General features: G+C 45.7%; 2 protein-coding genes across 2 annotated transcripts in view; one reads left to right on the top strand and one right to left on the bottom strand.

The window, feature by feature from the left end:
- The window catches only part of msna (moesin a), a 51,302-nt gene extending 50,135 nt beyond the window's left edge, over window positions 1-1,167 (bottom strand). The window contains exon 1 of the mRNA XM_037533386.1: window positions 871-1,167. Within this exon, the coding sequence (XP_037389283.1) occupies window positions 871-882 (12 nt within the window). The 5' untranslated portion in view covers window positions 883-1,167. The remainder of the gene's footprint in view (window positions 1-870) is intronic.
- Window positions 1,168-1,566: 399 nt separating this feature from the next.
- On the top strand, window positions 1,567-23,230 carry las1l (LAS1 like ribosome biogenesis factor). Its single transcript, XM_037533387.1, has 13 exons — window positions 1,567-3,362; window positions 5,259-5,384; window positions 8,529-8,598; window positions 9,330-9,411; window positions 11,279-11,449; window positions 14,554-14,600; window positions 17,024-17,133; window positions 17,709-17,794; window positions 19,081-19,284; window positions 19,928-20,063; window positions 20,802-21,112; window positions 22,730-22,880; window positions 22,961-23,230. The coding sequence occupies exons 1-13, from the start codon at window positions 3,223-3,225 to the stop codon at window positions 23,049-23,051; spliced, it is 1,725 nt and encodes a 574-aa protein (XP_037389284.1). The 5' UTR covers window positions 1,567-3,222; the 3' UTR covers window positions 23,052-23,230.
- Window positions 23,231-27,498: the final 4,268 nt, after the last annotated feature.

Here is a 27,498-nt window from a genome sequence, read left to right as displayed (position 1 = left end):
AGCGCACAAAAGTGGTGAAAACGAGCCAAACACGACACACGAGTCCTCCTCTGACTTCACCCGGGGCCCTGAAACCGCTCTAGAGAGGAGTAAAGGGGAAAAGCAGGGAGGCCGTTTAACCGAATAACGGTTCATCACCCGAGGAGGGAAAAACACACGACAACAAAAGGCGCATCCGGACGCCGAGGCTAGCGCAGAAACGCTCGCTCAGACGCAAAAACACAGGCCCTGTCTGAGAAAAGAGGCGATAAAAGAGCTTAATCGCTCCAAAAAGACTCAGCGAGGTCTCAAAAAGAGCCATTTCCCGTCTTTCTGCCGCCCTCCGGCCGCTAAAGACAGAGCTCGGCGCTGCTCGGCGGGGTGGGCAGAGAAAACAGCCCCCCGGATGCCGAGCTGCGCCTGTTCACGGCTTAAAAACGGACCGTTCCACCTTAAATGGGGCTGCGGTTACATTCTGGCGCCCGAGGCTTCCCATTTGCCAGCTCGTTGTTCGAATTCGCCCGGTCCACCTTAAATGGTGCGGCAGCCGCGTTCTGGCGTCTGAGGCGTCAGGATGTAACTGCTGCAGCGTTTAAGGTGGAACGGAAAGTTCGAACAAGACGCTGGCGAATGGGAAGCCGACTTCGGCATCGGGTCTTCTCGAGTGCTGATAGCGGATCATAGCGAAAGAAAAGCCCGGCATCTCGCTGGAAGTGTCCCGTTCCACCTTAAATGGCGCGGCAGTTACTTACATTCAGACGAACTTGCCCGACCGCACATCTTTCCACAGTTAAATCGTGTTTAAACACTACGTCGCACTTTTGGCGCTCAAAACACGCAGCCCATGGCCAGAGGAGAGGTTTTCGACGCGTTCGGCTCGTCTGTACTCACCGTTTTCGGCATTTTGTCGTTGTTTTAGAGCTGAGCGATGAGGCGAACTGTTGCTCTGATTCAGATGAAGAGTCTCCAAACCCGCCCTCAACTCGGAACTGCAGAAAGCGGCACGCAGGACAGCTCCACCTTAAAAACGGCTTCACCACACACAGCGGGCCGCGGGCGCTTAGCTACTCAACAATAAGCTTCAGTTATTTATTAAAACGTCTACTGCGCTGCCCGTCTCCCTGCAGAGTGTCCGGCTGCGTGTCTCTCTCTCTCTGTCTCTCTCTCTGTCTCTCTCTCTGTGTAACGGATCTGAGTGTTGAAGCCACACCCAGCGGTGGGGGCGCTAGAATTCCAGCGCGCGGAGGGAGATCCCGGGGATGACGTCATGTACATTTACCCCCCCCCCCTCTCCAAAAAACGACATTCCGAGAGGAGAGAGAGAGAGAGACAGACAGAAAGAAAGAAAGAGACAGAACGAGAGAGAGAGAGAAAGATATTGAGGGAGGGAGAGAGAGAGAAAGAGATAGAAAGAGAGAAAAGAGAGAGAGAGAGAGATATTGAGGGAGAGAAAGAGAGAAAGATATTGAGGGAGAGAGAGAGAGAAAGATATTGAGGGAGGGAGAGAGAGAGATAGAAAGACAGAGAGAGAGAGAGACAAAGATACTGAGGGAGAGGGAAATAGAGAGAAAGAGATAAAGAGAGAGGTGGAGAGACAAAAATAGACACAGTGAAGGAAAGAGAAATATAGAGAGAGACCGAGAAATAGAGAGTTGGAGAGAGAGATAGAGAGACAGTTTAGACTGGAGTAAATAAAGCGCCTCACGATGGAGTATAAATGAGTCTGTGGGACCGACAGTGAAGCAGTGAGACGGTTTAGACTGGAGTATAAATGAGTCTGTGGGACCGACGTTGAAGCAGTGAGACGGTTTAGACTGGAGTATAAATGAGTCTGTGGGACCGACGGCAAAGCAGTGAGACGGTTTAGACTGGAGTATAAATGAGTCTGTGGGACCGACGGCGAAGCAGTGAGACGGTTTAGACTGGAGTATAAATGAGTCTGTGGGACCGACGGCGAAGCAGTGAGACGGTTTAGACTGAGGTATAAATGAGTCTGTGGGACCGACGGCGAAGCAGTGAGACGGTTTAGACTGAGGTATAAATGAGTCTGTGGGACCGACGGCGAAGCAGTGAGACGGTTTAGACTGGAGTATAAATGAGTCTGTGGGACCGACGGAGAAGCAGTGAGACGGTTTAGACTGGAGTATAAATGAGTCTGTGGGACCGACGGCGAAGCAGTGAGACGGTTTAGACTGGAGTATAAATGAGTCTGTGGGACCGACGGCGAAGCAGTGAGACGGTTTAGACTGGAGTATAAATGAGTCTGTGGGACCGACGGCGAAGCAGTGAGACGGTTTAGACTGGAGTATAAATGAGTCTGTGGGACCGACGGCGAAGCAGTGAGACGGTTTAGACTGGAGTATAAATGAGTCTGTGGGACCGACGGCGAAGCAGTGAGACGGTTTAGACTGAGGTATAAATGAGTCTGTGGGACCGACGGCGAAGCAGTGAGACGGTTTAGACTGGAGTATAAATGAGTCTGTGGGACCGACGGCGAAGCAGTGAGACGGTTTAGACTGGAGTATAAATTAATCTGTGGGACCGACGGCGAAGCAGTGAGACGGTTTAGACTGGAGTATAAATGAGTCTGTGGGACCGACGGCGAAGCAGTGAGACGGTTTAGACTGGAGTATAAATGAGTCTGTGGGACCGACGGAGAAGCAGTGAGACGGTTTAGACTGGAGTATAAATGAGTCTGTGGGACCGACGGCGAAGCAGTGAGACGGTTTAGACTGGAGTATAAATGAGTCTGTGGGACCGACGGCGAAGCAGTGAGACGGTTTAGACTGGAGTATAAATGAGTCTGTGGGACCGACGGCGAAGCAGTGAGACGGTTTAGACTGGAGTATAAATGAGTCTGTGGGACCGACGGAGAAGCAGTGAGACGGTTTAGACTGGAGTATAAATGAGTCTGTGGGACCGACGGCGAAGCAGTAAGACGGTTTAGACTGGAGTATAAATGAGTCTGTGGGACCGACGGCGAAGCAGTGAGACGGTTTAGACTGGAGTATAAATGAGTCTGTGGGACCGACGGCGAAGCAGTGAGACGGTTTAGACCCGCAGCGCTGAGACTGAAGGCCCTGCGCGGAACTACAGTTCGGGCTGTTGTTTCCGGGGGACTGTTTGAAAGGCGCGCCGCTCGTTCCGGAGCTGTTGTTTTGTTGCCTCCGTGCGGATTTGCCCCGCTCTGTTGCCCCGTTTCTGTCCCTGTTTGTGAGTTTGAGCCGCTGGTTCTGAAAGAGGATGAAGCCGAAACAGAAGCTGCGGCACGTGGTGGCCTGGATGAGTCGCGCGGAGTGGGAGCAGCTGCTCGAGAACCTGCACTCCGGACAGACGGCGCTGCAGACGCACGCGCTGCACAGGCTGAGCGCGTGGAGGGGCAGGTAGGGGCGCAAAGGGGGCAAGAGGCTGAGAGAGATGGGTAGGACGGCACGGTAGGCAGTGGTGGGGGGGGGGCAGGTCATGGATACAGAAGTGGAGTAGGGGGGAGGGGGGGCAGAAGGGCCAGAGAGGTGGAGTAGGAGGGCCAGGTAATGGATAGATTGGTAGAGTAGGAGGGCCAGGTAAGGGGAGAGAGGGGGGCAGAAGGACCAGAGAGGTGGAGTAGGAGGGCCAGGTAAGGGGAGAGAGGGGGGCAGAAGGACCAGAGAGGTGGAGTAGGAGGGCCAGGTAAGGGGAGAGAGGGGGGCAGAAGGGCCAGAGAGGTGGAGTAGGAGGGCCAGGGAAGGGGAGAGAGGGGGGCAGAAGGACCAGAGAGGTGGAGTAGGAGGGCCAGGTAAGGGGAGAGAGGGGGGCAGAAGGGCCAGAGAGGTGGAGTAGGAGGGCCAGGTAAGGGGAGAGAGGGGGGCAGAAGGACCAGAGAGGTGGAGTAGGAGGGCCAGAGAGGTGGAGTAGGAGGGCCAGGTAATGGATAGATTGGTAGAGTAGGAGGGCCAGGTAAGGGGAGAGAGGGGGGCAGAAGGGCCAGAGAGGTGGAGTAGGAGGGCCAGGTAATGGATAGATTGGTAGAGTAGGAGGGCCAGGTAAGGGGAGAGAGGGGGGCAGAAGGACCAGAAAGGTGGAGTAGGAGGGCCAGGTAAGGGGAGAGAGGGGGGCAGAAGGACCAGAGAGGTGGAGTAGGAGGGCCAGGTAAGGGGAGAGAGGGGGGCAGAAGGACCAGAGAGGTGGAGTAGGAGGACCAGAGAGGTGGAGTAGGAGGGCCAGGTAATGGATAGATTGGTAGAGTAGGAGGGCCAGGTAAGGGGAGAGAGGGGGGCAGAAGGGCCAGAGAGGTGGAGTAGGAGGGCAAGGTAAGGGGAGAGAGGGGGGCAGAAGGACCAGAGAGGTGGAGTAGGAGGGCCAGGTAATGGATAGATTGGTAGAGTAGGAGGACCAGGTAAGGGGAGAGAGGGGGGCAGAAGGACCAGAGAGGTGGAGTAGGAGGGCCAGGTAAGGGGAGAGAGGGGGGCAGAAGGACCAGAGAGGTGGAGTAGGAGGGCCAGGTAAGGGGAGAGAGGGGGGCAGAAGGACCAGAGAGGTGGAGTAGGAGGACCAGAGAGGTGGAGTAGGAGGGCCAGGTAATGGATAGATTGGTAGAGTAGGAGGGCCAGGTAAGGGGAGAGAGGGGGGCAGAAGGGCCAGAGAGGTGGAGTAGGAGGGCCAGGTAAGGGGAGAGAGGGGGGCAGAAGGACCAGAGAGGTGGAGTAGGAGGGCCAGGTAATGGATAGATTGGTAGAGTAGGAGGGCCAGGTAAGGGGAGAGAGGGGGGCAGAAGGGCCAGAGAGGTGGAGTAGGAGGGCCAGGTAAGGGGAGAGAGGGGGGCAGAAGGACCAGAGAGGTGGAGTAGGAGGGCCAGGTAAGGGGAGAGAGGGGGGCAGAAGGGCCAGAGAGGTGGAGTAGGAGGGCCAGGTAAGGGGAGAGAGGGGGGCAGAAGGGCCAGAGAGGTGGAGTAGGAGGGCCAGGTAAGGGGAGAGAGGGGGGCAGAAGGGCCAGAGAGGTGGAGTAGGAGGGCCAGGTAAGGGGAGAGAGGGGGGCAGAAGGGCCAGAGAGGTGGAGTAGGAGGGCCAGGTAAGGGGAGAGAGGGGGGAGGAAGGGCCAGAGGGGTGGAGTAGGAGGGCCAGGTAAGGGGAGAGTGGGGGGCAGAAGGGCCAGAGAGGCGGAGTAGGAGGGCCAGGTAAAGGGAGAGAGGGGGGCAGAAGGGCCAGAGAGGTGGAGTAGGAGGGGGACGTTCCATTTCCATCAGGTTGGTTTTATTCATCATGTTGAAATCTCACAGTAACACCGCCTCTGCTGCGCTGTAGGTTTGGGAACAATACTCCGGTGGCCGTGGAGAGCACCGCTAACCTGGTCCGCTGTCAGGTCCTGGACAGCTCCGGCAAACTGGAGGGAGACGACCTGGTTCTGCTGTACAGCATGGCGCTGACCAGGTGAGCGTGCACAGTGTCTGTCCAGAAGGATCCACGTTTTCCTTTCATTGAGTGAATTTAGCAACTTTAAGGTACCAGTTTCACACACACGGCTGCTATAATCTCCATAGAAACGCACTGACCAGTACAGTGGGACCCTCTAAAGGGACCAGTGTATGTCAGTCTGAGGTCATCATGCCCAGTGCCAAGTGTAGGCTAGAGGGGTGTAAAGCCCCCCCAGCATTGGGCTGTCTCCAGTGTTGTCTGGAGTGGTGGAGCTCCATCCTCTGCCTTTGGGATGATAATTGATCCAGAACTGACCTTCCAACATCAGTACCTGACCTCACTAATGCTCAATCAAATCCTCACAGCAATGTTCCAACATCTAGTGTAAAGCCCTCAACAGTTTTTCGTAACAATTTATATCATCACCATAACAATTTGGGCAAAATGTTTGGTGACGCTGAAGCTGCCATGACCTCGAAAAGCCTCTGATGAGTAGATCAATCGATCAGCCTTCATTTTCACTCAGGAACGTTGAGGGCGATCGTTTTCAGTGCAGTCGAGCCTTTACAGCATTAAAGGGATTGAAAAAGACATTCAGATGGAGTTTAATCAAAATAAACAAACTTACATGGGCAAGTGGACAGAAAACCAGTCAGGATAAATAGAAAACACTTTAAGATTTAATTAAATTATTAAGATTTGATTGAGAGGGAGAATTCCAGGAGAAGCTGGCATTTAAAACCGTCCAATAAAAGGTAATAAAAGTAAATAAAAACATTAAAAGAAGTGAGATCAAACAAAATAACTGGGAAATCAGATCCACCTGAGTGTCGCCGTCAACCGTAGGTTTAGAAAGTGTCACTGGGTCTGTTTACATGGACTTAATAATCCGATAACTGCAGAAATTCAGGTTTTGTCAGGAATCCGATCGACATGTTTACGTGCACTTGAGTAATCAGATAACGGGGAAACTCCAGGGCTACAGGAGTCAGACGGTAATCGGATTTCAGCTTTACAGCCAGCCAGTAAACTCACAGAAGACGACGCGACGTAAACGTGACGTAAAACTCAAACTGCACGACGTGGCTTTTTTTAAAACCTCGCTCCATTTTAACCTCTTATTCTCCAGGGTGTATTTTGGTTTGTCCATCTGAATTTTCGTGACTAAATCGTAAGGTAAATTATTCAGTAACTGCATGAAATAAATGTACATTGTTTGTTTGTTTATTTATTTATTGTAAAATTTCCCCTGAAATGACCAGAACGTGTGTTTTCTGATCTCCACATTTCACTACATGCTCACAATTTACTGCTGAAGGCCAAAAATCTCCGCCGCTCTTTGTGTTGTTTTCTAAAAGTGATGTTTCCAGAGCAGATCACTGAAGAGACGCCGTCTGTTTATAGTTTAGAGCCCAGATTTGGGGAAAAACGGGTCGACTTTCAGTAGAAAAACAAAGTTCAGCTTCTTTTATTATGAGGGTTTAAAATGACATCACCGTCTATTAGACTGGAGAGAAGAGCTACAGCCTCACACGACGCCCAGCTTCTGAATGGAGCTTATGGATTATGAACGTTATGAAGAACATGACCAAGAGCGGTTTGGAGCCACCGGTGGGTCCAAGGGGTTAAAAAGGTTAACTGAATATATGAACAAACCTCATCTAGAAGATGAAGAATATTTCAGTCCTTCGTGTCGTATTTGGTTCCAAAGTGTTTTGCTGCGTCTTGAGGGGACGGCGCTTATTTCTGGTACCGCGGTCTGTTTTCAGACATGCTCAGACGGAGAGAAAGGAAAGAAATCAGAGTCAGAGCTCACACTGAGAAATCTGAGTACTGAGCTACAGTCCACTGAGAAATCTGATTACTGAGCTACAATCCACTGAGAAATCTGATTACTGAGCTACAGTCCACTGAGAAATCTGATTACTGAGCTACAGTCCACTGAGAAATCTGAGTAGTGAGCTACAGTCCACTGAGAAATCTGAGTACTGAGCTACAGTCCACTGAGAAATCTGATTATTGACCTACAGTCCACTGAGAAATCTGATTACTGAGCTACAGTCCACTGAGAAATCTGAGTACTGAGCTACAGTCCACTGAGAAATCTGAGTACTGAGCTACAATCCACAGAGAAATCTGATTACTGAACTACAATCCACTGAGAAATCTGATTACTGAGCTACAATCCACTGAGAAATCTGATTACTGAGCTACAGTCCACTGAGAAATCTGAGTACTGAGCTACAGTCCACTGAGAAATCTGAGTACTGAGCTACAGTCCACTGAGAAATCTGATTACTGAGCTACAGTCCACTGAGAAATCTGATTACTGACCTACAGTCCACTGAGAAATCTGATTACTGAGCTACAATCCACTGAGAAATCTGATTACTGAGCTACAGTCCACTGAGAAATCTGATTACTGAGCTACAGTCCACTGAGAAATCTGAGTACTGAGCTACAGTCCACTGAGAAATCTGAGTACTGAGCTACAGTCCACTGAGAAATCTGAGTACTGAGCTACAGTCCACTGAGAAATCTGAGTACTGAGCTACAGTCCACTGAGAAATCTGAGTACTGAGCTACAGTCCACTGAGAAATCTGAGTACTGAGCTACAGTCCACTGAGAAATCTGATTACTGAGCTACAGTCCACTGAGAAATCTGAGTACTGAGCTACAGTCCACTGAGAAATCTGAGTACTGAGCTACAGTCCACTGAGAAATCTGAGTACTGAGCTACAGTCCACTGAGAAATCTGATTACTGAGCTACAGTCCACTGAGAAATCTGATTACTGAGCTACAGTCCACTGAGAAATCTGATTACTGAGCTACAATCCACTGAGAAATCTGATTACTGAGCTACAGTCCACTGAGAAATCTGATTACTGAGCTACAGTCCACTGAGAAATCTGATTACTGAGCTACAATCCACTGAGAAATCTGATTACTGAGCTACAGTCCAGCCTCTTTCTCAGATCTCTAGACCTTTCTCTGATCGAAGAAATCAGAGTGCTGTTTACATGACCATTTAAATAATCATATAACTGCAGAAATCTGATTACGATCGGATTATTGGGCGCATGTAAACACACTCGATGATGATGATGGTTGTGATGAAGCTGAAGGGCTGTATGTGTAATGTATTGTGTGTGTTTAGGTGTGTTAACCTGATCCTGGAGCGCCGGCAGAGCAGAGTCGCCAGATCACTACGAAATCTAGCCAGCAAGGTTAGTCTGTCTGTCTGTGTTTGTGTGTGTATGTCTGTCTGTGTTTGTGTGTGTCTGTCTGTGTTTCGGTCTGTCTGTCTCTCTGTCTGTGTTTCGGTCTGTCTGTCTCTCTGTCTGTGTTTCGGACTGTCTGTCTCTCTGTCTGTGTTTCTGTCTGTCTGTCTGTCTGTCTCTCTGTATTTCGGTCTGTCGGTCTGTCTGTGTTTCGGGTCTGTCGGTCTGTCTGTGTTTCGGGTCGGTCTGTCTGTGTTTGTGTCTATGTATGTCTGTGTTTGTGTGTCTCTGTCTGTCTGTGTTTGTGTGTCTCTGTCTGTCTGTGTTTGTGCCTGAAACTCAGCTCATTAAAACCATTTGCCATTTTTCTTAGTTTGTTTGTTGGATTCTCTTCTTTTGTGCTCTGTTTTCATTGGTTGTTGCAGGAATCTGTTCAGAGTGCGTCGTTGATCACTTTACACTAGATTTCACTCAGTTGGGTCAAAAAACGTTTGCTAAACTCTGACTGGTCTGAAACTCGATCTGGTGGCCAAAAATCTGAGTCTGCACCCGTCACACAGGACTTGACTCTCTCTCCAGCTGTAGAGTCAGACTGAATCAAAAATCTGCAGACTAGGGCCGACCAGCTCCACTAAAGATGTCCTGCCTCTCTCTCTCTCTCTCTCTCTCTCTCTCTCTCTCTCTCTCTCTCTCTCTCTCTCTCTCTCTCTCTCTCTCTCTCTCTCTCTCTCTCTCAGCTGAATATTCCGGAGTGGATAGTGAACCTAAGGCACGACATGACTCACCGCAGACTGCCTTCACTTAAATGGTGCCGCAAAGGTGAGACACACAAAAGTACTAATGTCAGTAACACTAAATTTCATCGTACATATTGTGTATCGTGAAAATGTCTTCAGGTATCATGATATTACATTTTGCCTCATTGCCCGCCACAACCCCACGTTGAAGGTGCAGTGTGTAAGATTTAGTGCAACCACCCGAATCCTCTTCCCTCACCCCTCCCTTTCCAAGCGTGTAGTAGAACGTATGGTGGCCATCAGGTTTTCTGCTGTCGCCTGTTCTGATTTGGTTTTGCTTCATGTTTTTGCTTCTTTGACGGTGAGGATTCACCCTCACTCGCTTTTTCTTGTGCTGAGTAATGGAATGGTCAGCCAGCGCCGGCAGCAACCACTGATTTTGTCTTTCTCCGTCTTCCAACCAAAGCTACAGCGCCACCAGATTCAAACACTCACTCCAACGTAAAAATGCAAAGGCGCCCTCTAGAGGCCCTCTCTAAGGGTCGTCAAGTGTGCCAGTGCATCAAATTAAATGTTTCTCTGTGTCTGTATCTTTGGGATAATCCAGTACAGAAATCCAGTTCAAACACATCCTGAATCTGTAGAGTAGCCTTTTCCATTCTGTCTCATCACAAGATGATACGACACTCACGTCCGGGCTTATGAGCCAATGAAGAGGGGCTGAGATACTCATTATCTGCCTATTACAGTGTGGAGCTGGTGGATTTGTGTGTCTGTCTACATTCTGTTTGAAACTGACCAACGGACACTCAGGAAATAACTAAGGACTGACCATCACGCCAGACACCCTTCATTCTTCATTTAGTCCACATCGGAGACGTGTGAAATGGCCTGCAGAGAGTTTACAGCTGCTGAAGTTGCTGCAGCGGTTTTGGAAAGTGGTGATGAAAAGAACATTTATCTGCTTTTATCATTTTATTATTTTATTCAAATGTGTCACTACTTTTGTGATCCTAAGACTTTGTTGAACCAATTTAAAGCACCAAAACAATCTGTCCACATGAACAAAGCTGTTTTTCTACATATTATATGATATTAAGAATTTCTAAATCTAGACTTATCTCTTTACATAGTGCTCTAGGTCATAAGGGCCTCATTATTGAGAGAGCTGAGATTGTTCTGAATATAGTTTAAATATAATCTCAATAATTTGATGTGTAATATGTGGGTATTATGTCTTATGCAGACGCATTTAAAACCAGATTTAATAATGTATGCAAAAAATCAAGAAAATTCCCTTGGACTTCAGAGGATTAAACAAGCCCTTTTATTTATTTATTGATTGATTGATTGATTGTGCTGGTCCATGTGGTTGACAAATCCATTCGATGGCTGGGACCAGTCAGGGTCAAAGTGTATGTCCTCACTCAGGGAAGGTCCACGAGCTCTAATCCTCACCCATACTGACTCACACTCCTCTATGTACTGTTTTTTCATCCCTTGTTCCTCCTATAGACTCCCATTCATTTACAACAACACCTCAAACCGTTTGGCAGTCTCCTAACTACTCAGTACACATCCAGTACACCTTGGGAACCACCTAGCAGCACTTTAGAAACTACTTAGCAATAAGTTACCGACCACCTGGTACACCTTGGCAACATCTTAGTAATCTAACAACACAACACCATAGCAACCACCTGGAATATCACCGCAACTACCTAGCAACACCCTTGGACCAGGTCTCCAAGATCCACCACAGCAACTATCTTGCAACAACTTTTGCACCTTTCTAGCAACTCCATAGCAACCACATAGAATATCACAGCAGCTACCTAGCAACACTGTTCACTGTTCTTACTAGCTCACAAGATTTCAGTTACTAATTGGGTCTCGTATATTAATCACTAATATTTATGTTTGTGTGTGTGTGTGTGTGTGTGTGGTAGGCTGCGAGTTCATCTTAAACTGGCTCCGGCAGGAGTACTGGTCCAGACAGCTGAACGGCCGTGTGATAGAGGACTGGAGCTCTTCGTCTGAGGAAGAGGAGGACGAAGAGGAGAGGAGCAAAAGACACGAGGAAGAAAGGGCGAAAAGACAGAGAGACATAGAGGCACACAGTGAGTAGGACAGAGAGAGGAAGTGTCTTTGTGAGAGAGTATGAGACAGAGAGAGAAGTAATAATGTCTAAGTAATGAATAACACTGGCTGTGTTTACATGCAAAGATTTCTGCCAATCAGACTGAAAACATTCCGATTATAGATGAAGACTGAGGTGTTTATGCTCACTCTTCTCAACAGTCTGATGGACAGTCTCTGTTTACATTCACACTACAAGTAATCCGATCCAAAATCACGTTCATGTGTAGAGTAACATTTAGTGTGGACGTTGTCATGACAACCAGCATCAAGTGAGCTCCAGTCAGAGTGAGATGAGCAGCAGTGAGCAGTGATTGTGTGTTTAACTGCTTTAAAATGACGTCAGACTCAGGAAAACGTCCTTCACATCCTCATTGAAGAAGGCCGAGAGGAAGACGTCGTGTTCTGAGACACGTAAGCTGGACATCCGTCCCGCCGCCGTCTTTTAAAGATCAGAGCATGAACTTCGTCTCCTCTGCAGACCAGTTTCTGCTCCGCCGTGTCGAACGGTATAAACTCTCACTGTGACGCGACCCTTTTTAGTGCTATATCAAACCATGTACAACACATTCTCCGTCAGTCTGAAGGACCATTTCGCCATTCGGAAAACCCTTTAAGCTTGCAAAGGGTTCTTTGAGTGTTTGAGGCTTCATATAGAACCATTTCCTTTACTAAAGAACCCCTGAATTGGGGGTAGCCCCCTAACAACCACTCAGTAAACATTCCTTACACCATGGCAACCTCACATTAATGCTTAAACAACTAACCCTTATAATATGGCAACCACTTAGCAACACCTTAGCAACACCGTAGCAACAGCTCAGTAATCTTTTAGCAACATTTAGGCAACCACTTAGCAACACCCTTGACCACAGCTCCTGTCTAGCAGCATCTTATCAACCACCTGGTACACCTTGACAACCCCCTAGCAACACTTTAGCAACCATCTATCAACACTTTAGCAACTATCTGTCAACACTTTAGCACCCATCTTTAAACACCTTGGCAACCATGTAGCAACACCTTGGCAAATGCCTAGCGACATCATAGCAACCACCTCGAAAACCATTGCAACTACCTAGCAACACTTTGGCTACTGCCGAGCAACATCATAGCAACCACCTCGAAAACCACTGCAACTGCCTAGCAGCACCTTGGCTACTGCCGAGCAACATCATAGCAACCACCTCGAAAACCACTGCAACTACCTAGCAACACCATGGCTACTGCCGAGCAACATCATAACAACCACTCTGCTCTGTTCTGCTGCTTTCTGGTCTTCTGGTGTTCCGCTCTGTTCTGCTGTCTTCTGGTGTTCTGCTGTGGTCTGCTGTGTTCCGGTCTTCTGGTGTTCTGCTGTGGTCTGCTGTGTTCCGGTCTTCTGGTGTTCTGCTGTGGTCTGCTGTGTTCCGGTCTTCTGGTGTTCTGCTGTGGTCTGCTGTGTTCTGGTCTTCTGGTGTTCTGCTGTGTTCTGGTCTGTTCTGCTGTGTTCTGGTCTTCTGGTGTTCCGCTCTGTTCTGCTGTCTTCTGGTGTTCTGTTGTGTTCTGGTGTTCTGCTGTGTTCTGGTGTTCTGCTGTGTTCTGCTGTGTTCTGGTGTTCTGCTGTGTTCTGGTGTTCTGCTGTGTTTCGGTGTTCTGCTGTGTTCCGGTCTTCTGGTGTTCTGCTGTGGTCTGCTGTGTTCCGGTCTTCTGGTGTTCTGCTGTGGTCTTCTGGTGTTCTGCTGTGTTCTGGTCTTCTGGTGTTCTGCTGTGTTTTGGTCTGTTCTGCTGTGTTCTGGTGTTCTGCTGTGTTCCGGTCTTCTGGTGTTCTGCTGTGGTCTGCTGTGTTCTGGTGTTCTGGTCTTCTGGTGTTCTGCTGTGTTCTGGTCTTCTGGTGTTCTGCTGTGTTCTGGTGTTCTGCTGTGTTCTGGTCTTCTGGTGTTCTGCTGTGTTCTGGTCTTCTGGTGTTCTGCTCTGTTCTGCTCTGTTCTGCTCTGTTCTGCTGTGTTCTGGTGTTCTGCTGTGGTCTGGTCTTCTGGTGTTCTGCTGTGGTCTGCTGTGTTCTGGTGTTCTGGTCTTCTGGTGTTCTGCTGTGTTCTGGTCTTCTGGTGTTCTGCTGTGTTCTGGTGTTCTGCTGTGGTCTGGTCTTCTGGTGTTCTGCTGTGTTCTGGTCTTCTGGTGTTCTGCTGTGGTCTGGTGTTCTGCTGTGTTCTGCGTATCGAGTCGTGTTTTCTGGCCCGGCCGGTGTTTTCACTGTTGACCTTCTGTTCTGGATGGTAAACAGGAAAACGAGCTCAGGATCGACTGCTGGAAATAAAACGACCATTAAAGGAATAAACACACTTTCCCTGCGTGGAGATGAAACAAAACGGGCGACAGTGGAAACCAAGTGAATGAGGAGCGAAGTTCAGAGCAAACGAGTGAAGGACGGCGTCTCTTCCGCTTCCCCTTATTATTATCCCTCCGCTTCAGGACTGTTCCCGAAAAGAGAGACCAGAATCACACACGCGCACACACACACACAAAGACACTGGTTCTATATAGAACCTTTTAAGCATGAAGTGGTTCTCTGTACACTCTTTAAAAAAATAGATTGTTCTTAATTTGCTCAATGGTAAAGACAGTGGGTCTATATAAAACTCAAAGAGCCATTTGCATACTTGCATACTGTGTGTACAGTTCTATATAGTGCCAAAAAAGGTTCTGCTATTGTTAGAACGTCCAGCTTGTAAAAGTAGAACTCTTTCTGGTTATGTACAAAGCCATATAAGACACATTCTCCGTCAGTCTGAAGAACCGTTTCCCCATGCAAGAACCATTTAAGTATTAACGTTCTTTGAGTCTTCAGGGTTCTATATAGAACCGTTGTCTTTACTAAAGAACCGTTGAAGAACCGTGTTTTCTGAGAGTGTACAGTCACACACATTATTTACTGTGGTCCATAGTTTAGAATAACAGTGAGATTTTACAGCTGTTATACAAAAGAATCCAAACTATCTTCTGTTTCAGGTTCTTCAGATTGTTTTTAATTAAATTTATAATTAATCGCATTTAATGTTTACGTGTTTGTCGTGTTAACGGGATTATGTTCTCTTTTTCTGTGCAGAGAAGGCCCGAGAGCTGCTCATCTCCTACGAGCGAGAACAGTTTCAGGTAAACGACACCTGACACTGTGCTGGCGTGCTGACCACGTTCCGACTGCCGTTAATGCAGTTTAAATACATCATCATACAGAACCGACTCCAGCCCATCAGTTTTAATGCGCAGTTGCAGTGGTTGTGTATAAGCCTGGTTCCACTCAGCACCTAATGTGTAATTCCACCTCTGTCCTCTAGAGGGCACTGTGTACCTGCAGTTGCATGTACAAAGCAGACGACTCAGGCTGCGCATTACAGTTTTTGATTACTTCAAGACTGCAGACCGCACACAGTTCACAAAGCCACACAGAAGTAGCGGAACACCTCACGTGATAATCTGATAACTGCAGAACATCAGATTGTCTCAGTAACCGGTTCAGTGTGTTTACACTGAATAATCTAATAACCACAGAACATCAGACTGTCTCAGTAACCGGTTCAGTGTGTTTACACTGAATAATCTAATAACCACAGAACATCAGACTGTCTCAGTAACCGGTTCAGTGTGTTTACACTGAATAATCTGATAAACACAGAACATCAGACTGTCTCAGTAACCGGTTCAGTGTGTTTACATTGAATAATCTAATAACTGCAGAACATCAGATTGTCTCAGTAACCGGTTCAGTGTGTTTACACTGAATAATCTGATAACCGCAGAACATCAGATTGGGTCAGTAACCGGCTCAGTGTGTTTACACTGAATAATCTGATAACCGCAGAACATCAGATTGGGTCAGTAACCGGCTCAGTGTGTTTACACTGAATAATCTGATAACCGCAGAACATCAGACTGTCTCAGTAACCGGTTCAGTGTGTTTACACTGAATAATCTGATAACCGCAGAACATCAGATTGGGTCAGTAACCGGTTCAGTGTGTTTACACTGAATAATCTGATAACCGCAGAACATCAGATTGGGTCAGTAACCGGTTCAGTGTGTTTACACTGAATAATCTGATAACCGCAGAACATCAGATTGGGTCAGTAACCGGCTCAGTGTGTTAACTCCTAATAATCTGCAGTGTTTGATCTTTGGTCAAATCATCACTTTAATAAGTTCAGGTCGTCTCTGAGACGGTGTTTCGGATCAGGTAATGAAGTGAAGTGTGAGTAACGTGTGAGTCAGGTTGGGTGATGAGGCTGTCAGGACGTCCCTCGTGGTCTTCAAACTGGTCACGACCGTGTTCGTTACGCCACCATCCGCTCCTCCTTTTGTCTCCCTGCTCACTCCCTCATTCCATCTCTATGTCTCTCGCCCCCTCCCTCTGTTTCTCACTCCCTCCAGTGAACCCCCTTAAGTGCATTTACTCCAGTTGCCGTGGGCGATATGCACAGCCAATAAGAGTGCTTGCCCCTCTGACGCTCGATGTGTAGGCGGGAGGGAAAGAGAGCGAGGGGAGAGAGTGAGAAGAAAAAGAGTGATGGGGAGAGAAGAGAGTGGGAGGAAAAAGAAAGGGGAGAGGAGACAGCGAAAGAGAGAGACAGGAGAGAGGGGGATATGGAGATACATATACATACATATATGTGTGTGTATGTATATATATATATATGTGTGTGTGTGTGTGTGTGTGTGTGTGTGTGCACACACTATATTTCCAAAAGTATTCGCTCGTCTGGCTTCACACGCACATGAACTTGAGCAACACCCCATTCTTAATCCATAGGGTTTAATATGATGTCGACCCACCCTTTGCAGCTATAACAGCTTCAACTCTTCTGGGAAGGCTTTCCACAAGGGTTAGGAGTGTTTTATGGGAATTTCTGACCGTTCTTCCAGAAGCACATTTGTGAGGTCAGACACTGATGTTGGACGAGAAGGCCTGGCTCACAGTCTCCGCTCTAATTCATCCCAAAGGTGTTCTATGGGGTTGAGGTCAGGACTCTGTGCAGGCCAGTCAAGTTCTTCCACACCAAACTGGCTCATCCGTGTCTTTATGGACCTGCTTTGTGCACTGGTGGGCAGTCATGTTGGAACAGGAAGGGGCCGTCCCCAAACTGTTCCCACAAAGTTGGGAGAATGAAATTGTCCAGAATCTCTTGGTGCTGAAGCTTTTAAGAGTTCCTTTCACTGGAACTAAGGGGCCGAGACCAACTCCTGAAAAACAACCCACATCGCTGTATTTATATACATGATGATTAAGTGATGTGCAGATCATTTAAACACAATCGTTTTTTGAAAATAGTACAAAGATAACAATTCAGACGTTGAAACTGAGAAATTTTATTGTTTTTTTTTTGTTGTTTTTTTTATATATTTGCATATTTTGAATTTGATGCAAGCAACAAGTTCCAAAAAAGTTGGGACGGGAGCAACGAAAGGCTGGTAAAGTTGTGTAATGTTAAAAAGAAAAAAAAACACCTGGTGGTTGATTGACAACTATTAAAATGTTAAATAGGGTCATTTTAATGGTGAACTAATGAAGTGTGTTGTTTTAGGTATATGAGGAGTTGCAGAGCCGAAACTCGGAGCATGGCCCTTGGCCCAACGCCACCGCTGACCTCAGCTGGATCCTCGCTCAGATCAAGCAGTTCGGCTCCGAGTCCAGGTGTGCGCTCGTTTATCGGACTGTGATTTATGAACTCATAGTCCATATGTTGAAAATATTACCATTTAAAGGGGAACGCCACCCATTTTTCAAAACGCCCCCATAACTCAGTGCGAGATGTAAACAGAGAGATTCAGAGGGTTTGGTGTGAAGTGGATCAGATGTCTTTACAGTGGTGGTGATGGGAACCAGGTGTCGCCATGACTACAACACAGACATAGACATTTTATTCACTATCCAGAACCACCAGAGAACCTACATGAGTCTATATGGAATGTTGATGATGGGAAAATAGTGGAAAATCTTAGATAATAAATTTTCTTTGGGGACTATTTTGCCTCATAATGCCCTGCATGTGTCCATCCACCGTGAATGTCCTTTAAAAATCCCTGTTTTAGGCCAAAATCTTCTCAGAACTCTCATAAAACAGCATCTCAGTCATCAGGCAGTGAATTCCGAACCATCTCATGCAATAACTTTCCGGGAGGGAGCTTTTAGAGGTGGACGTCTGTTTAAAAGGTTGTTGTCCAATCAGAGGCACAGTAAAGTTTTAGTAAAGTTTTTTTTTTTTACAGAGATGTACTGGTGGGGGCTTTAGTGCAGGATGGCTTTCTGATCCCAACAGGAGAGCAGCTGGAGTCGCTGGACATCAACCCATCAGGTACACAGCACACAGTTGTTTGCAGAAGTTTTTGCACCCATGGGCAAATTCCGTGTGTTGTTGATCGGGCGCAGTCGTGGGCTGGAGGTTAGGGAACCAGCCTTGTGACCGGAAGGTCGCCAGTTCGATCCCCTGAGACAACAGTGCGTGACTGCTGTGCCCTTGGGCAAGACGCCTAACCCCCAACTGCTCCCCGGGCGCCGTGGATAGGGCTGCCCACCACTCACTCACTGCCCCTAGTGTGTGTTCACTAGTGTGTATGTGGTGTTTCACTGCAGGGATGGGTTAAGTACGGAGAGATTAATAAGGATGACTACTATTATTAATATTATTATTATTATTATTATTATTATTATTATCTGAGTGTGAATAAGTGAACACGCCCTCTACAGAGACACACTTCTGCACGTTTTAATAGAGTTACTGTAAGCCAGTACAGTATTGGCACAGGCCACGTTCTTTAGTAAAGAAAATGGTTCTAAATAGAACTATGAACACTCAAAGAACCCCTTTTGCACAGGGTTCTTTTGCATCATTAAAGGGTTCTTTGGATGGATGGAGAATGTGCTGTAGATGGTTCTATAGAGGAACCCTTTTGAAAAGAGTTCATATAGCACCGAAAAGGGTTCTTCTATTGTTACAAGCTTACGAGAACCCTTTTGGGTGCTGTATGAAACCATTTCCCGAAATGTTTCTATAAAGAACCATGCAACACATTCTCCATCAATCCGCAGAATCCTTTCGTGATGCTAAGAACCCATTGGTTTTTTGTGTGTTAACCCTTTTTGGTGCAGTCCAGGCGCCCGGGGAGCAGTTGGGGGTTAGGAGTTTTGCTCAAGGGCACTTCAGTCATGTACTATGAGCCAAGGGGATCAAACCGGTGACCTTTCAGCCACAGGGCTGGTTCCCTAACCTCCAGCGCACCACGGCCCCCAGTGTGAATCCAGTGGTGCGTTTATGTAAAATATCCTTCAGTTTTCAGACGTTAATAAAAGCCCAAATCCGATTATTTTCGCGTAATCTGGCTCATTTAATTAGCTTTACTCTTAAAACTCTTTATTTTTTAAGACAAATCTGGGTTTCTGTTCATTTGTTTTCTTTGCGGGTCGATTTAATTTGCCTGTCCATGTACTTTCTCTCTCTCTCTCTCTCTCTCTCTCTCTCTCTCTCTCTCTCTCTCTCTCTCTCTCTCTCTCTCTCTCTCTCTCTCTCTCTCTCTCTCTCTCTCTCTCTCTCTCTCTCTCTCTCTGTCTGTCTGCTCTTTCTCTCTCGCCCTCCCTCCCCAGAGGATCTGCTGGACCCATTAACTCCATGTTTACCTAGAGTTTTTCTCCGTTTCTGGTTCCCGCTGTGGAAGGTCCTGAACTCGCCCTCTTTTATCACTCCAATAATGGACAAGCTGTTCGCCGAGCTGTCTAACGAGCCGACCAATCACAGGGCTTACTACATCTCGGCCTGGATCTCTGAGATTCTGCACTGCAACAGTAAAAGTAGGAAGCACCTTCAGCTCGTTCTGTGTCAGATGAGACCACGAACGCTGCAAATAAATGGTGTCTTGTCACGTAAAATTATCTTAAATATAGTCACTAAATCTGTTTCTCTTGAATGAGAATGTTGAGAATGTCGCAAGCTTAATTTAAGATTATTTCCCTTATTTTTTGACAATTTTACTTGTTTTGAGTCATTTTAGCAAGTAAAATGATCTCACTATGTTGGCAGATTATTGTGCTTGTTTTAAAAACGTGCCTGAAACCGGCAAAATTCTAGGTCATTTTAGAGATAATTTTACTTGATAAAATTTTATTTGATAAAATGACGCAAAACAAGTAAAATAAGTGCACACCGATCTCAAAATATATTTTGATATTAAATTTATCAGCTAGCTTTAAGATCTTTTCACTTTGGCAAGATACAATTCTTTGCAGTGAAGGGACTTTATAGAGCCTATTTTAGCCTTTAGAAGTCAGTTATTACTGTAGTTTGTGTAAACATAATTACACGGCTCTGTATTCGTTATTAGTTATAGAATGAGCTACATTTGGGGTGCAGGACTGGGCAGGAATGGTCGTTTTCCTTGAAAGTGGATGTTTTGTTGTGAATCAGCCTGATTCGCGCTGTGTTTGTGTGTAACAGGTGAGTCGAAAGCAGTTAGGAGGATGAAGATGATGAAGGAGAGGATTTTCGTCAGTCGAGTTTTGTTCCAGTGGCAGGATCTGATAAGTGCATGTCTGAATGCGCCGTGTCCAGCTACGCCGTTCCTGCTGCAACAGTACGTACACGTGCCCGGGGGGCGGGGGTGGGCGTGTAATATCATGGCCCATAATCAGGAGATCGCGGGTTTTGACCCCTGGTGTTGCTACAGCCGGGAGTCCAAGAGAGCACAGTTGTCCTCACTCTCCCTGGGTGTTCACCAACCCTCCTCCTGGAGATCTGCTCTCCTGCGGAGTTTAGTTCCACTCTTACTTTAACATTAATGCGTCTGATCCAGCCAAAGATTCTGAAGAAGTTCATTAGGTGGCAGATTGTGTTTAGATCTAGACTCTGCAGGAAGGCAGGAAGGTACAGCTCTGTGGGAAAGTTTTAGGCATCTAAGCAAATTTTTAACCAGTTTCCCTCAGCAGTGAGTTTATCACAATATACATCAGAATAAAGTCGTATTCATAATTCAAATAAACAGGAAAACAATAAAAAGTTACAAGAATTTCTCAGGTCCATATTTTTCCTCGACACCTTCACAGCCGCCACAGAGACTCGTTAATATCATCAGTTATGTCATATCTCTATGACAATAAAAAGGCTGACTGGCACTGGATCCTCTTAAATACGAGGTATTTTTCCTTAAGAGGCTTAAGTATTGGGATGAAAACATCACTGGGCATTTTCACCCCTGAGAAAACGACGTGTGTGGTGCACTGTTGGGTTAAAGTACATCCGAGTGTATAGATTTAGCCTGAAACGTCTGCCGTCGCAGACACAACGTCTCATTTATTTCTTTATGTTCTCTCAGGATTCTGAGTGACATGGATAAGCCCCTCCCCCCAGCAACACAGCAGAACTTGCTCCGCCTCTGCAGCATCTACACGCAGAGTAACCATGGTGACTGTTCACCTACCAACACTGACTCCTCCCAGACTGTATACACACTGGAGAGCCTTCAGGAGAGACTGGAAGGAGCCACACATGACAGACTCTCTCCAAACCACACCCCCCAAACGGTGCAGGCCACGCCCACTACGGACCTGCAGGAGTATTTGAGCGCTGAGACGATCCAGGAGAGAAATGCAGCGTTACGTGGGTCACCGTGGAGTGTGTGTACAGGTATAACACACACACACCCGTGAACACCAATCAGGAGTGACTTTATGTACAGTTGTATACAAAAGCTGGAGCACCTCCCTGGTGAATTTACCTGTTTTGCTGATTTTCTAAGAGAAGCTGAGCTCAAGCTTCCTCTACAGGGAACACACATAACATAAATAGGTCATTTATTACTGAGGCGTCCTGCAAACCTGGAATCAGCCAGAAATGAACCCAACACCATTCGCCAAACTAAACGGGCTGTAAGAAGCTTTACAGACCGGCTGGAACAAAACAACATTAATACTGATCTGGAGAAACTGACCAAACTGAGCTGAACCTGATATTGGGTCAGTTTTATGGCTCAGTCTGATTTGGTCAGACTCTGAAGATCAGACACGTCTGGCGAATGGTGTTGGGTTAATTTCTGGCTGACTCCAGGTTGTTCAGCTGTTCTGGAGCTGGAGAACGAACTGCCGGCTGTGCAGCGAGTGGGCGGAGCTCGTTACTCTGACGTAGCAACGAGCTGCTCGTTAAGGAGCTCTAATTAGGAGGAAGGAGCTGAACATTAAAACATATTAAACGCCGCGTTCACGGCCAGTTTATTCATTTCTTACTGTATTTATTTAACTGCTGTATTAAAGCAGTAGAGCACTCGAGGAGGGAGTTATCACCCATAACATCACGGCTGAGATGATCTACGGCCACCGAATCACAGCCAGGATGTTATTCCACGATAAACATACTCCCTCTCGGGTTCTACTGCTTAAATATAAAACGTGCCGTAAGTTTCCCACAAACCACATTTTTCTTTTTCCAATATGTCAAGTTTAACAAATCAGCAGTAATTAAAATGTGCAGAAGTATGGTAAGTATGGTCCTTTCACTCAAAGTGAACCGGGGGCGCCTAAACTATTGCATCTGACTCTATATGCTCTATATACTCTAAAACAAAACCATGGTGTCTTTATTTATTTATTTTTTATTTCTTTTCGTCCAGCTGACTCTTAGACTGTTAAAATTGCACAGCAAACGCACATAAATCCAAAATTATTATCCTTCCTTTAACTTCTGTTGAAAGTTGAAGGGTGTGAAACGCTCCCTCCTAGAGAAACTGACCGAGTCAGAATTGTTCACAGTGGTGGTGATGGGAACCAGACGTCCTCCTCTAAAAGCTCCTCACAAAGTTCCTACATGAGCTGGTTCTGAATTCCCTGCCTGAGGACTGAGACGCTGTTTTATGAGAGTTTAGAGAAGGTTTGGGCCTTAAACTCCATTCATGGTGGAGGGATACGTCACATGCAGGGCGCCGTGCGGCAAAATAGTCCCTAATGAAAACCGATTATTCCAGATCTTCCACTGTTTTCCATCATCAACATTGCTTATAAGCTCAGAAGACTCGTGTAGGTTCTCTGGTGGTTCTGGATGGTAAATAAAGTGTCTATATCTGTGTTGTAGTCATGGCGATGCCTGGTTCCCATCACCACCACTGTAAAGACGTCTGAACCACTTCATACCAAACCCTCTGAATGGCTCTGTTTACACCTCAACCACTGAGTTATGCAACAAAATGTGAAACATTGGTGGAATTGCCCTTTAATGATGTCTTTTCCCCCAAACTTTTCTGTGTTCCTCTAGATAAGGTCCCCTGGAAACTGTACCCACTGGGGAAGGTTCCGGGCCAGTCGGAGGACCCGTCCTGTTTGATGGTGGAGACGTACTCTACACTGACCGTGTTTGACCAGCAGGTGGAGCTGGACCACATCCCCCCTCCCCATGGCAACACAAGGTGAGATGTAACCGGTGAAGGGTTTGGTGCCCTGTGTGTCCTTTTGCAGTCCGCTGTAGTGTGTGTTTCTGTGTTTGCAGTGGGCTGATGCAGAGCAGGACCGGATCGGACGGGCCGCTGTGGACCCACAACGACCTCAGCAAACTGAAGGCTGGATTGAAGCTGTTCTAGACTCACATCGCTGCGGCGTACATGTGCGCGTTTGTACTCGATTGTTTTTGTACGATGAAAACTTCAGTTTTTCTGTTCGTGAAGTTTTTCACACTGTTAGAAAACGCCAGCGTGAGCATTTCATGATCAAACTCACTCGGAATGCAATCCAGCTGCATTAATACACATTACAAACGTTCCTTCTGTCTCCTTTCAAGTTACTGTTTCAGATATACACGCTTTTCTGTTGGCAATGCCAGTGCAGAGATGCATAAACAAGGGGCTGTCCAAAATAATGGAAACACAAGGTTGGAGATCAGGCAGAACGTTCTGACCACCTCCTCGTTTCTACGCTCACTGTCCACTTTATCAGCTCCACTTACTGTATAGCTGCACTCTGTAGTTCTACAGTTACAGACTGTAGTCCATCTGTTTCTCTGATACTCTGTTACCCTGTTCTTCAGTGGTCAGGACCCCCATGGACCCTCACAGAGCAGGTACTGTTTGGGTGGTGGGTCATTCTCAGCACTGCAGTAACACTGACGTGGTGGTGGTGTGTTAGTGTGTGTTGCGCTGGTCTGAGTGGATCAGACACAGCAGTGCTGCTGGAGTGAGAATAGTCCATAAATCAAACATATCCAGCCAACAGCGTCCTGTGAGCAGCGTCCTGTGACCACTGATGAAGGACTAGAGGATGAGCTGTCGCCTCTGACTCTACATCTACAAGGTGGACCGACAAGGTAGGAGTGTCTAATAGAGTGGACACTGAGTGGACACTCCAGCAGCACTGCTGTGTCTGATCCACTTGGGTCACAGTGAGTCATTATGGTTATAAAAGTCCTAAAGTTTTGCGTATACTTGCTTAAATTCGATTTTGTTGATTTTCTAAGTGGAATTAAGTTAAAACGTCCTCCACAGGAAACATGTTACATGCTTTATTTGTGCTTCCAACATGTTAAACTTCCAATAAATAGAAATTGTGAGTAAAATTGGCAGAAGATGCTTTATTTGTGTTCTCTGTGAGGATGTGCTCACTTGTTTTCAGTCAGAAGAGTGACAAAACATCATTTCACTGGTGGGTTCAAATTTTTGGCATGCAGCTGTAAACGTTACAGAGCTAAAGATGTTCAGTTTTGTTTGGGTTATGGACGTTTTTAAGCATTTGAGGGCCAAATTTTATATACAGGTGGTCACTCCTCTGTCCAGAACATCAAATACACCTTTCATCCTTGCTGTTTACTTGGTTTTGTAATTTTTTTTTAATAGGCTACTTTTGACATGTACAGTTCAACTCCTCTTTAATTTGGTCCACTCGCTTGTTTATCTTCCGTAAGCAGTTATATACGTTATTGTAAGTACTGCAGTTACTTTTTCTCCCAGCATGTGCATCATTGGCATCGCGGTAAACAAATGAAAACAAGTGAGAAATGATCATTTTGTTTTAGAACTGCTTTCTGAATATTGTGAACATATCAGAATGGGACGTTTCTATGTGTTTCCATTATTTTGTCCACATCTTTTACATGCACCAGTATCTCGCATCGTTTAATTTATGTTAGCTCAAACTGAGGCGACGTCACAAATTACAAGCTCGATTTCCTGCTTGCTCTTCTGCTGCTTTCTTTGGGTCTTAATCGCCGACGTTTCTTAAAAAGAAATTTCTTCTTATAACCCATTTACGTCGTTTTAACGAAGAATCTGATCACCAGTGTTATCTGGGATTTGTTCTTGAGTGAGAACGGAATCTACACACACTCAAGATATTTTCGTAGGATCCTTCTCAGGAACATATTTAATTTAATGCTCATAGACTGTTTTCGGTTGTTTTTTTTATTTTTTTATTTATTTATTTTTTTTTCTTTTCTTTTTCTTTTTGGACAAATTGAAAATATCAGGTCTTGGAAATGTCCCCAAACAAATTTCCTGAAACAAACATGAGAATTAATGTGCTTATATACGTGCAAGATATCGATATCTGTGTAAATTTGCATAAGCATATAGTGATATGTGTAGATTGAAAAACACACGTTCTGTTAATTTAAGTGGAACAAAAAATAAAATAAAAATTTACGTTTATTTCATGCAGTTACTGAACAATTCGCCTTACGGTTTGCACATGTAAATTCAGATGGACAAACCAAAAGACGACCCTTGAAAAAGATGGCGTCTAAAAGGCAGCATATGCTGTTTAAAAAAATGTGGTCAGTGTTAGCGATGCTTTCACAGCTGTGCAGGTTACCCATTAATACCATGACAGATGCTGGATTTTAAACTTTACACTGGTAACAATTTGGATGGTCCTGATTGCGCCGCCCGTTGTTTCCTTAATCAGAAAGGTTGACCCCTCCGACCACAATACATGTTTCCACTTAACAGCAGTCCATTTCAAATGAGTTAGAGCCCTGGAAGTTCACAGCGTTTTGTTTTTTTTTCCTTTATTCCTTGCAATTTGCATAGAAAGTTAATGGCAAGTTATGGCACAATTAAATAAAAGATGGTCTTTGATGTTTCGGGCACGGCTCATCCTTGATATGCAAGTTAACTTTTGTATCAACGTCTATATTCAGCTCAAAGGTACTGTGACTCCTAAATTGTAAGCAAGCACAACATTTAGGAACAAATCAGACCGAGAAAAGTGAAAACTGCCATTTTTACCAACAGGGTTTGGCTTTATTGAAGAAAACAAACACATTTTGTCATTGAGACTTACATTTTGTTTGAGTCTACAGACCCAAAGAGTTACAAAGTTCGTTCATCTTCTTTTGTTGGGGGCGGGGAGGGGCGGGGAGGGGAGGGGGGTCACGTTTCGTTGTTTTAAAACAAGTTTCAAAAAGCAAATGTTTCATTCAACAGAGAATAAAACATACTACCGTATGTCATTGTTACAACACGAGACTTCAAAGTGTTCAAATCACTCAGCCAACCTGGAACAGTGCAAAAATAAATAAATAAATAAAGTAAAAAAAAAGAAATCTATTAAAAAAAAAAAACACGATACGTTAAAGGAACAGAAAACGGTTAGGTTAGATTTTGAGGACACGATTAAGAGGTCATCTGCACTAATTCACAAATTGGACTTTTTTGAAAAGCGCGATAATCATTTCATTATAGAAAACATCAAGGATTTTGTCTGAAGGTGTACTTTTGTAATAAATCTGCTGGTTCCTGAGACGGGGTGCATGAGTGTGTGTATATGTGTGTTAGCTGGTATTTTATACATGCATACATGTTTATCCTTTTAGTTTACAGATTCAGTGACCCAAAGAAACTGGCCAGAAAACATTAAAGGGGAATTCCACAGATCTACAGACAGTGGTGGTGATGGGAACCAGACGTCCCCCTCTAAAAGCTCCTCACAGAAAGTTCCTACATGAGCTGCTTCTGAATTCACTGCCTGATGACTGAGACGCTGTTTTATGAGAGTTTAGAGAAGGTTTGGGCCTTAAACTCCATTCATGGTGGAGGGATACGTCACATGCAGGGCGCTGTGAGGCAAAACAATCCCCAAAGAAAACGTATTATTCCAGATTTTCCACTATTTTTCCATCATCAACATTCCATATAAAACCCAGAAGACTCGTGTAGGTTCACTGGTGGTTTTGGATAGTAAATAAAATGTTTACATTTGTGTTGTAGTCATGACGACCCCTGATTCCTATCACCACCACTGTAAAGAAAAGCCTACAATCAACCAGTGGGAAAATTTCACGCAATCAGTGGAATTCCCTTTTTCCCCCCACCCAAATGTTCTTTTTTTTTTACCTACCAACCAATTTTCTTTTGGTTTGTCATAGATTTAGAAAATTCTAGATGTGGCATTGAAATTTATTTCTATGATAACTTCCATTGTCTAGCATTATATTCCTATTTTATACATAATTCAGATTCACTACAGTGCGATTAGGCAAACATTAGTTCCAAATAAAGCCGAGAATGCTAGAAATAAAAACGGAAGGCAGTGATTAAAAATTCTGTTCGACATTTAATTGGAAACAGTACAAAAACACAGTATTTAAAGTTTTACTTTATGAACTTATAGTTTAAATATACACTCACTCCAAATTCGCTGCCGCCAGCACGTTCCAAAAAAGCTAGTAGGAGCATGTTTACCACTGTTTCATCAGCTTTGAATAATCTTTGAGTCCAGCAGCTGATCCAATGTTGAAAGTGGAATGTTTTGGCATTTTTCCATTATAGAAGATTTAAGCTGTGCAACCGTATGGGGCGTGGTTGTATTCTGCACTTCATAATGCACCACATTTTCAGTAGAAGACAGTCAGGTCAGTCTAGTACCCACACACTCTGATTACACAGCCATGCTGTTGTAACCCATGCAGAATGTTTCTTATCATGTTGAAATAAACATGGACATCCATGAAAAAGACGGGGTCTAGAAGGCGGCATTTGTTGCTGCAAAATGTGTTTAGAGTTAATGGTGCTTTCACAGATGTGCAGTTTACCCACTAAT

The sequence above is a fragment of the Pygocentrus nattereri genome, chromosome 23 (genome assembly GCF_015220715.1).
Source record: "Pygocentrus nattereri isolate fPygNat1 chromosome 23, fPygNat1.pri, whole genome shotgun sequence".
Lineage (NCBI taxonomy): Eukaryota > Metazoa > Chordata > Actinopteri > Characiformes > Serrasalmidae > Pygocentrus > Pygocentrus nattereri.
The sequence above is the reverse complement of the archived record's forward strand: the minus strand, read 5'-3'. Positions and strand labels throughout refer to the sequence as shown.

Excerpts from the sequence above, each read along its gene's own strand:
- las1l (XM_037533387.1), top strand. The coding sequence starts at position 3,223 with ATGAAGCCGAAACAGAAGCTGCGGCACGTGGTGGCCTGGATGAGTCGC. Across the intron at positions 5,385-8,528 it reads TACAGCATGGCGCTGACCAG|GTGTGTTAACCTGATCCTGG; the intron begins GTGAGCGTGCAC and ends GTGTGTGTTTAG. Across the intron at positions 22,881-22,960 it reads CCTCCCCATGGCAACACAAG|TGGGCTGATGCAGAGCAGGA; the intron begins GTGAGATGTAAC and ends CTGTGTTTGCAG.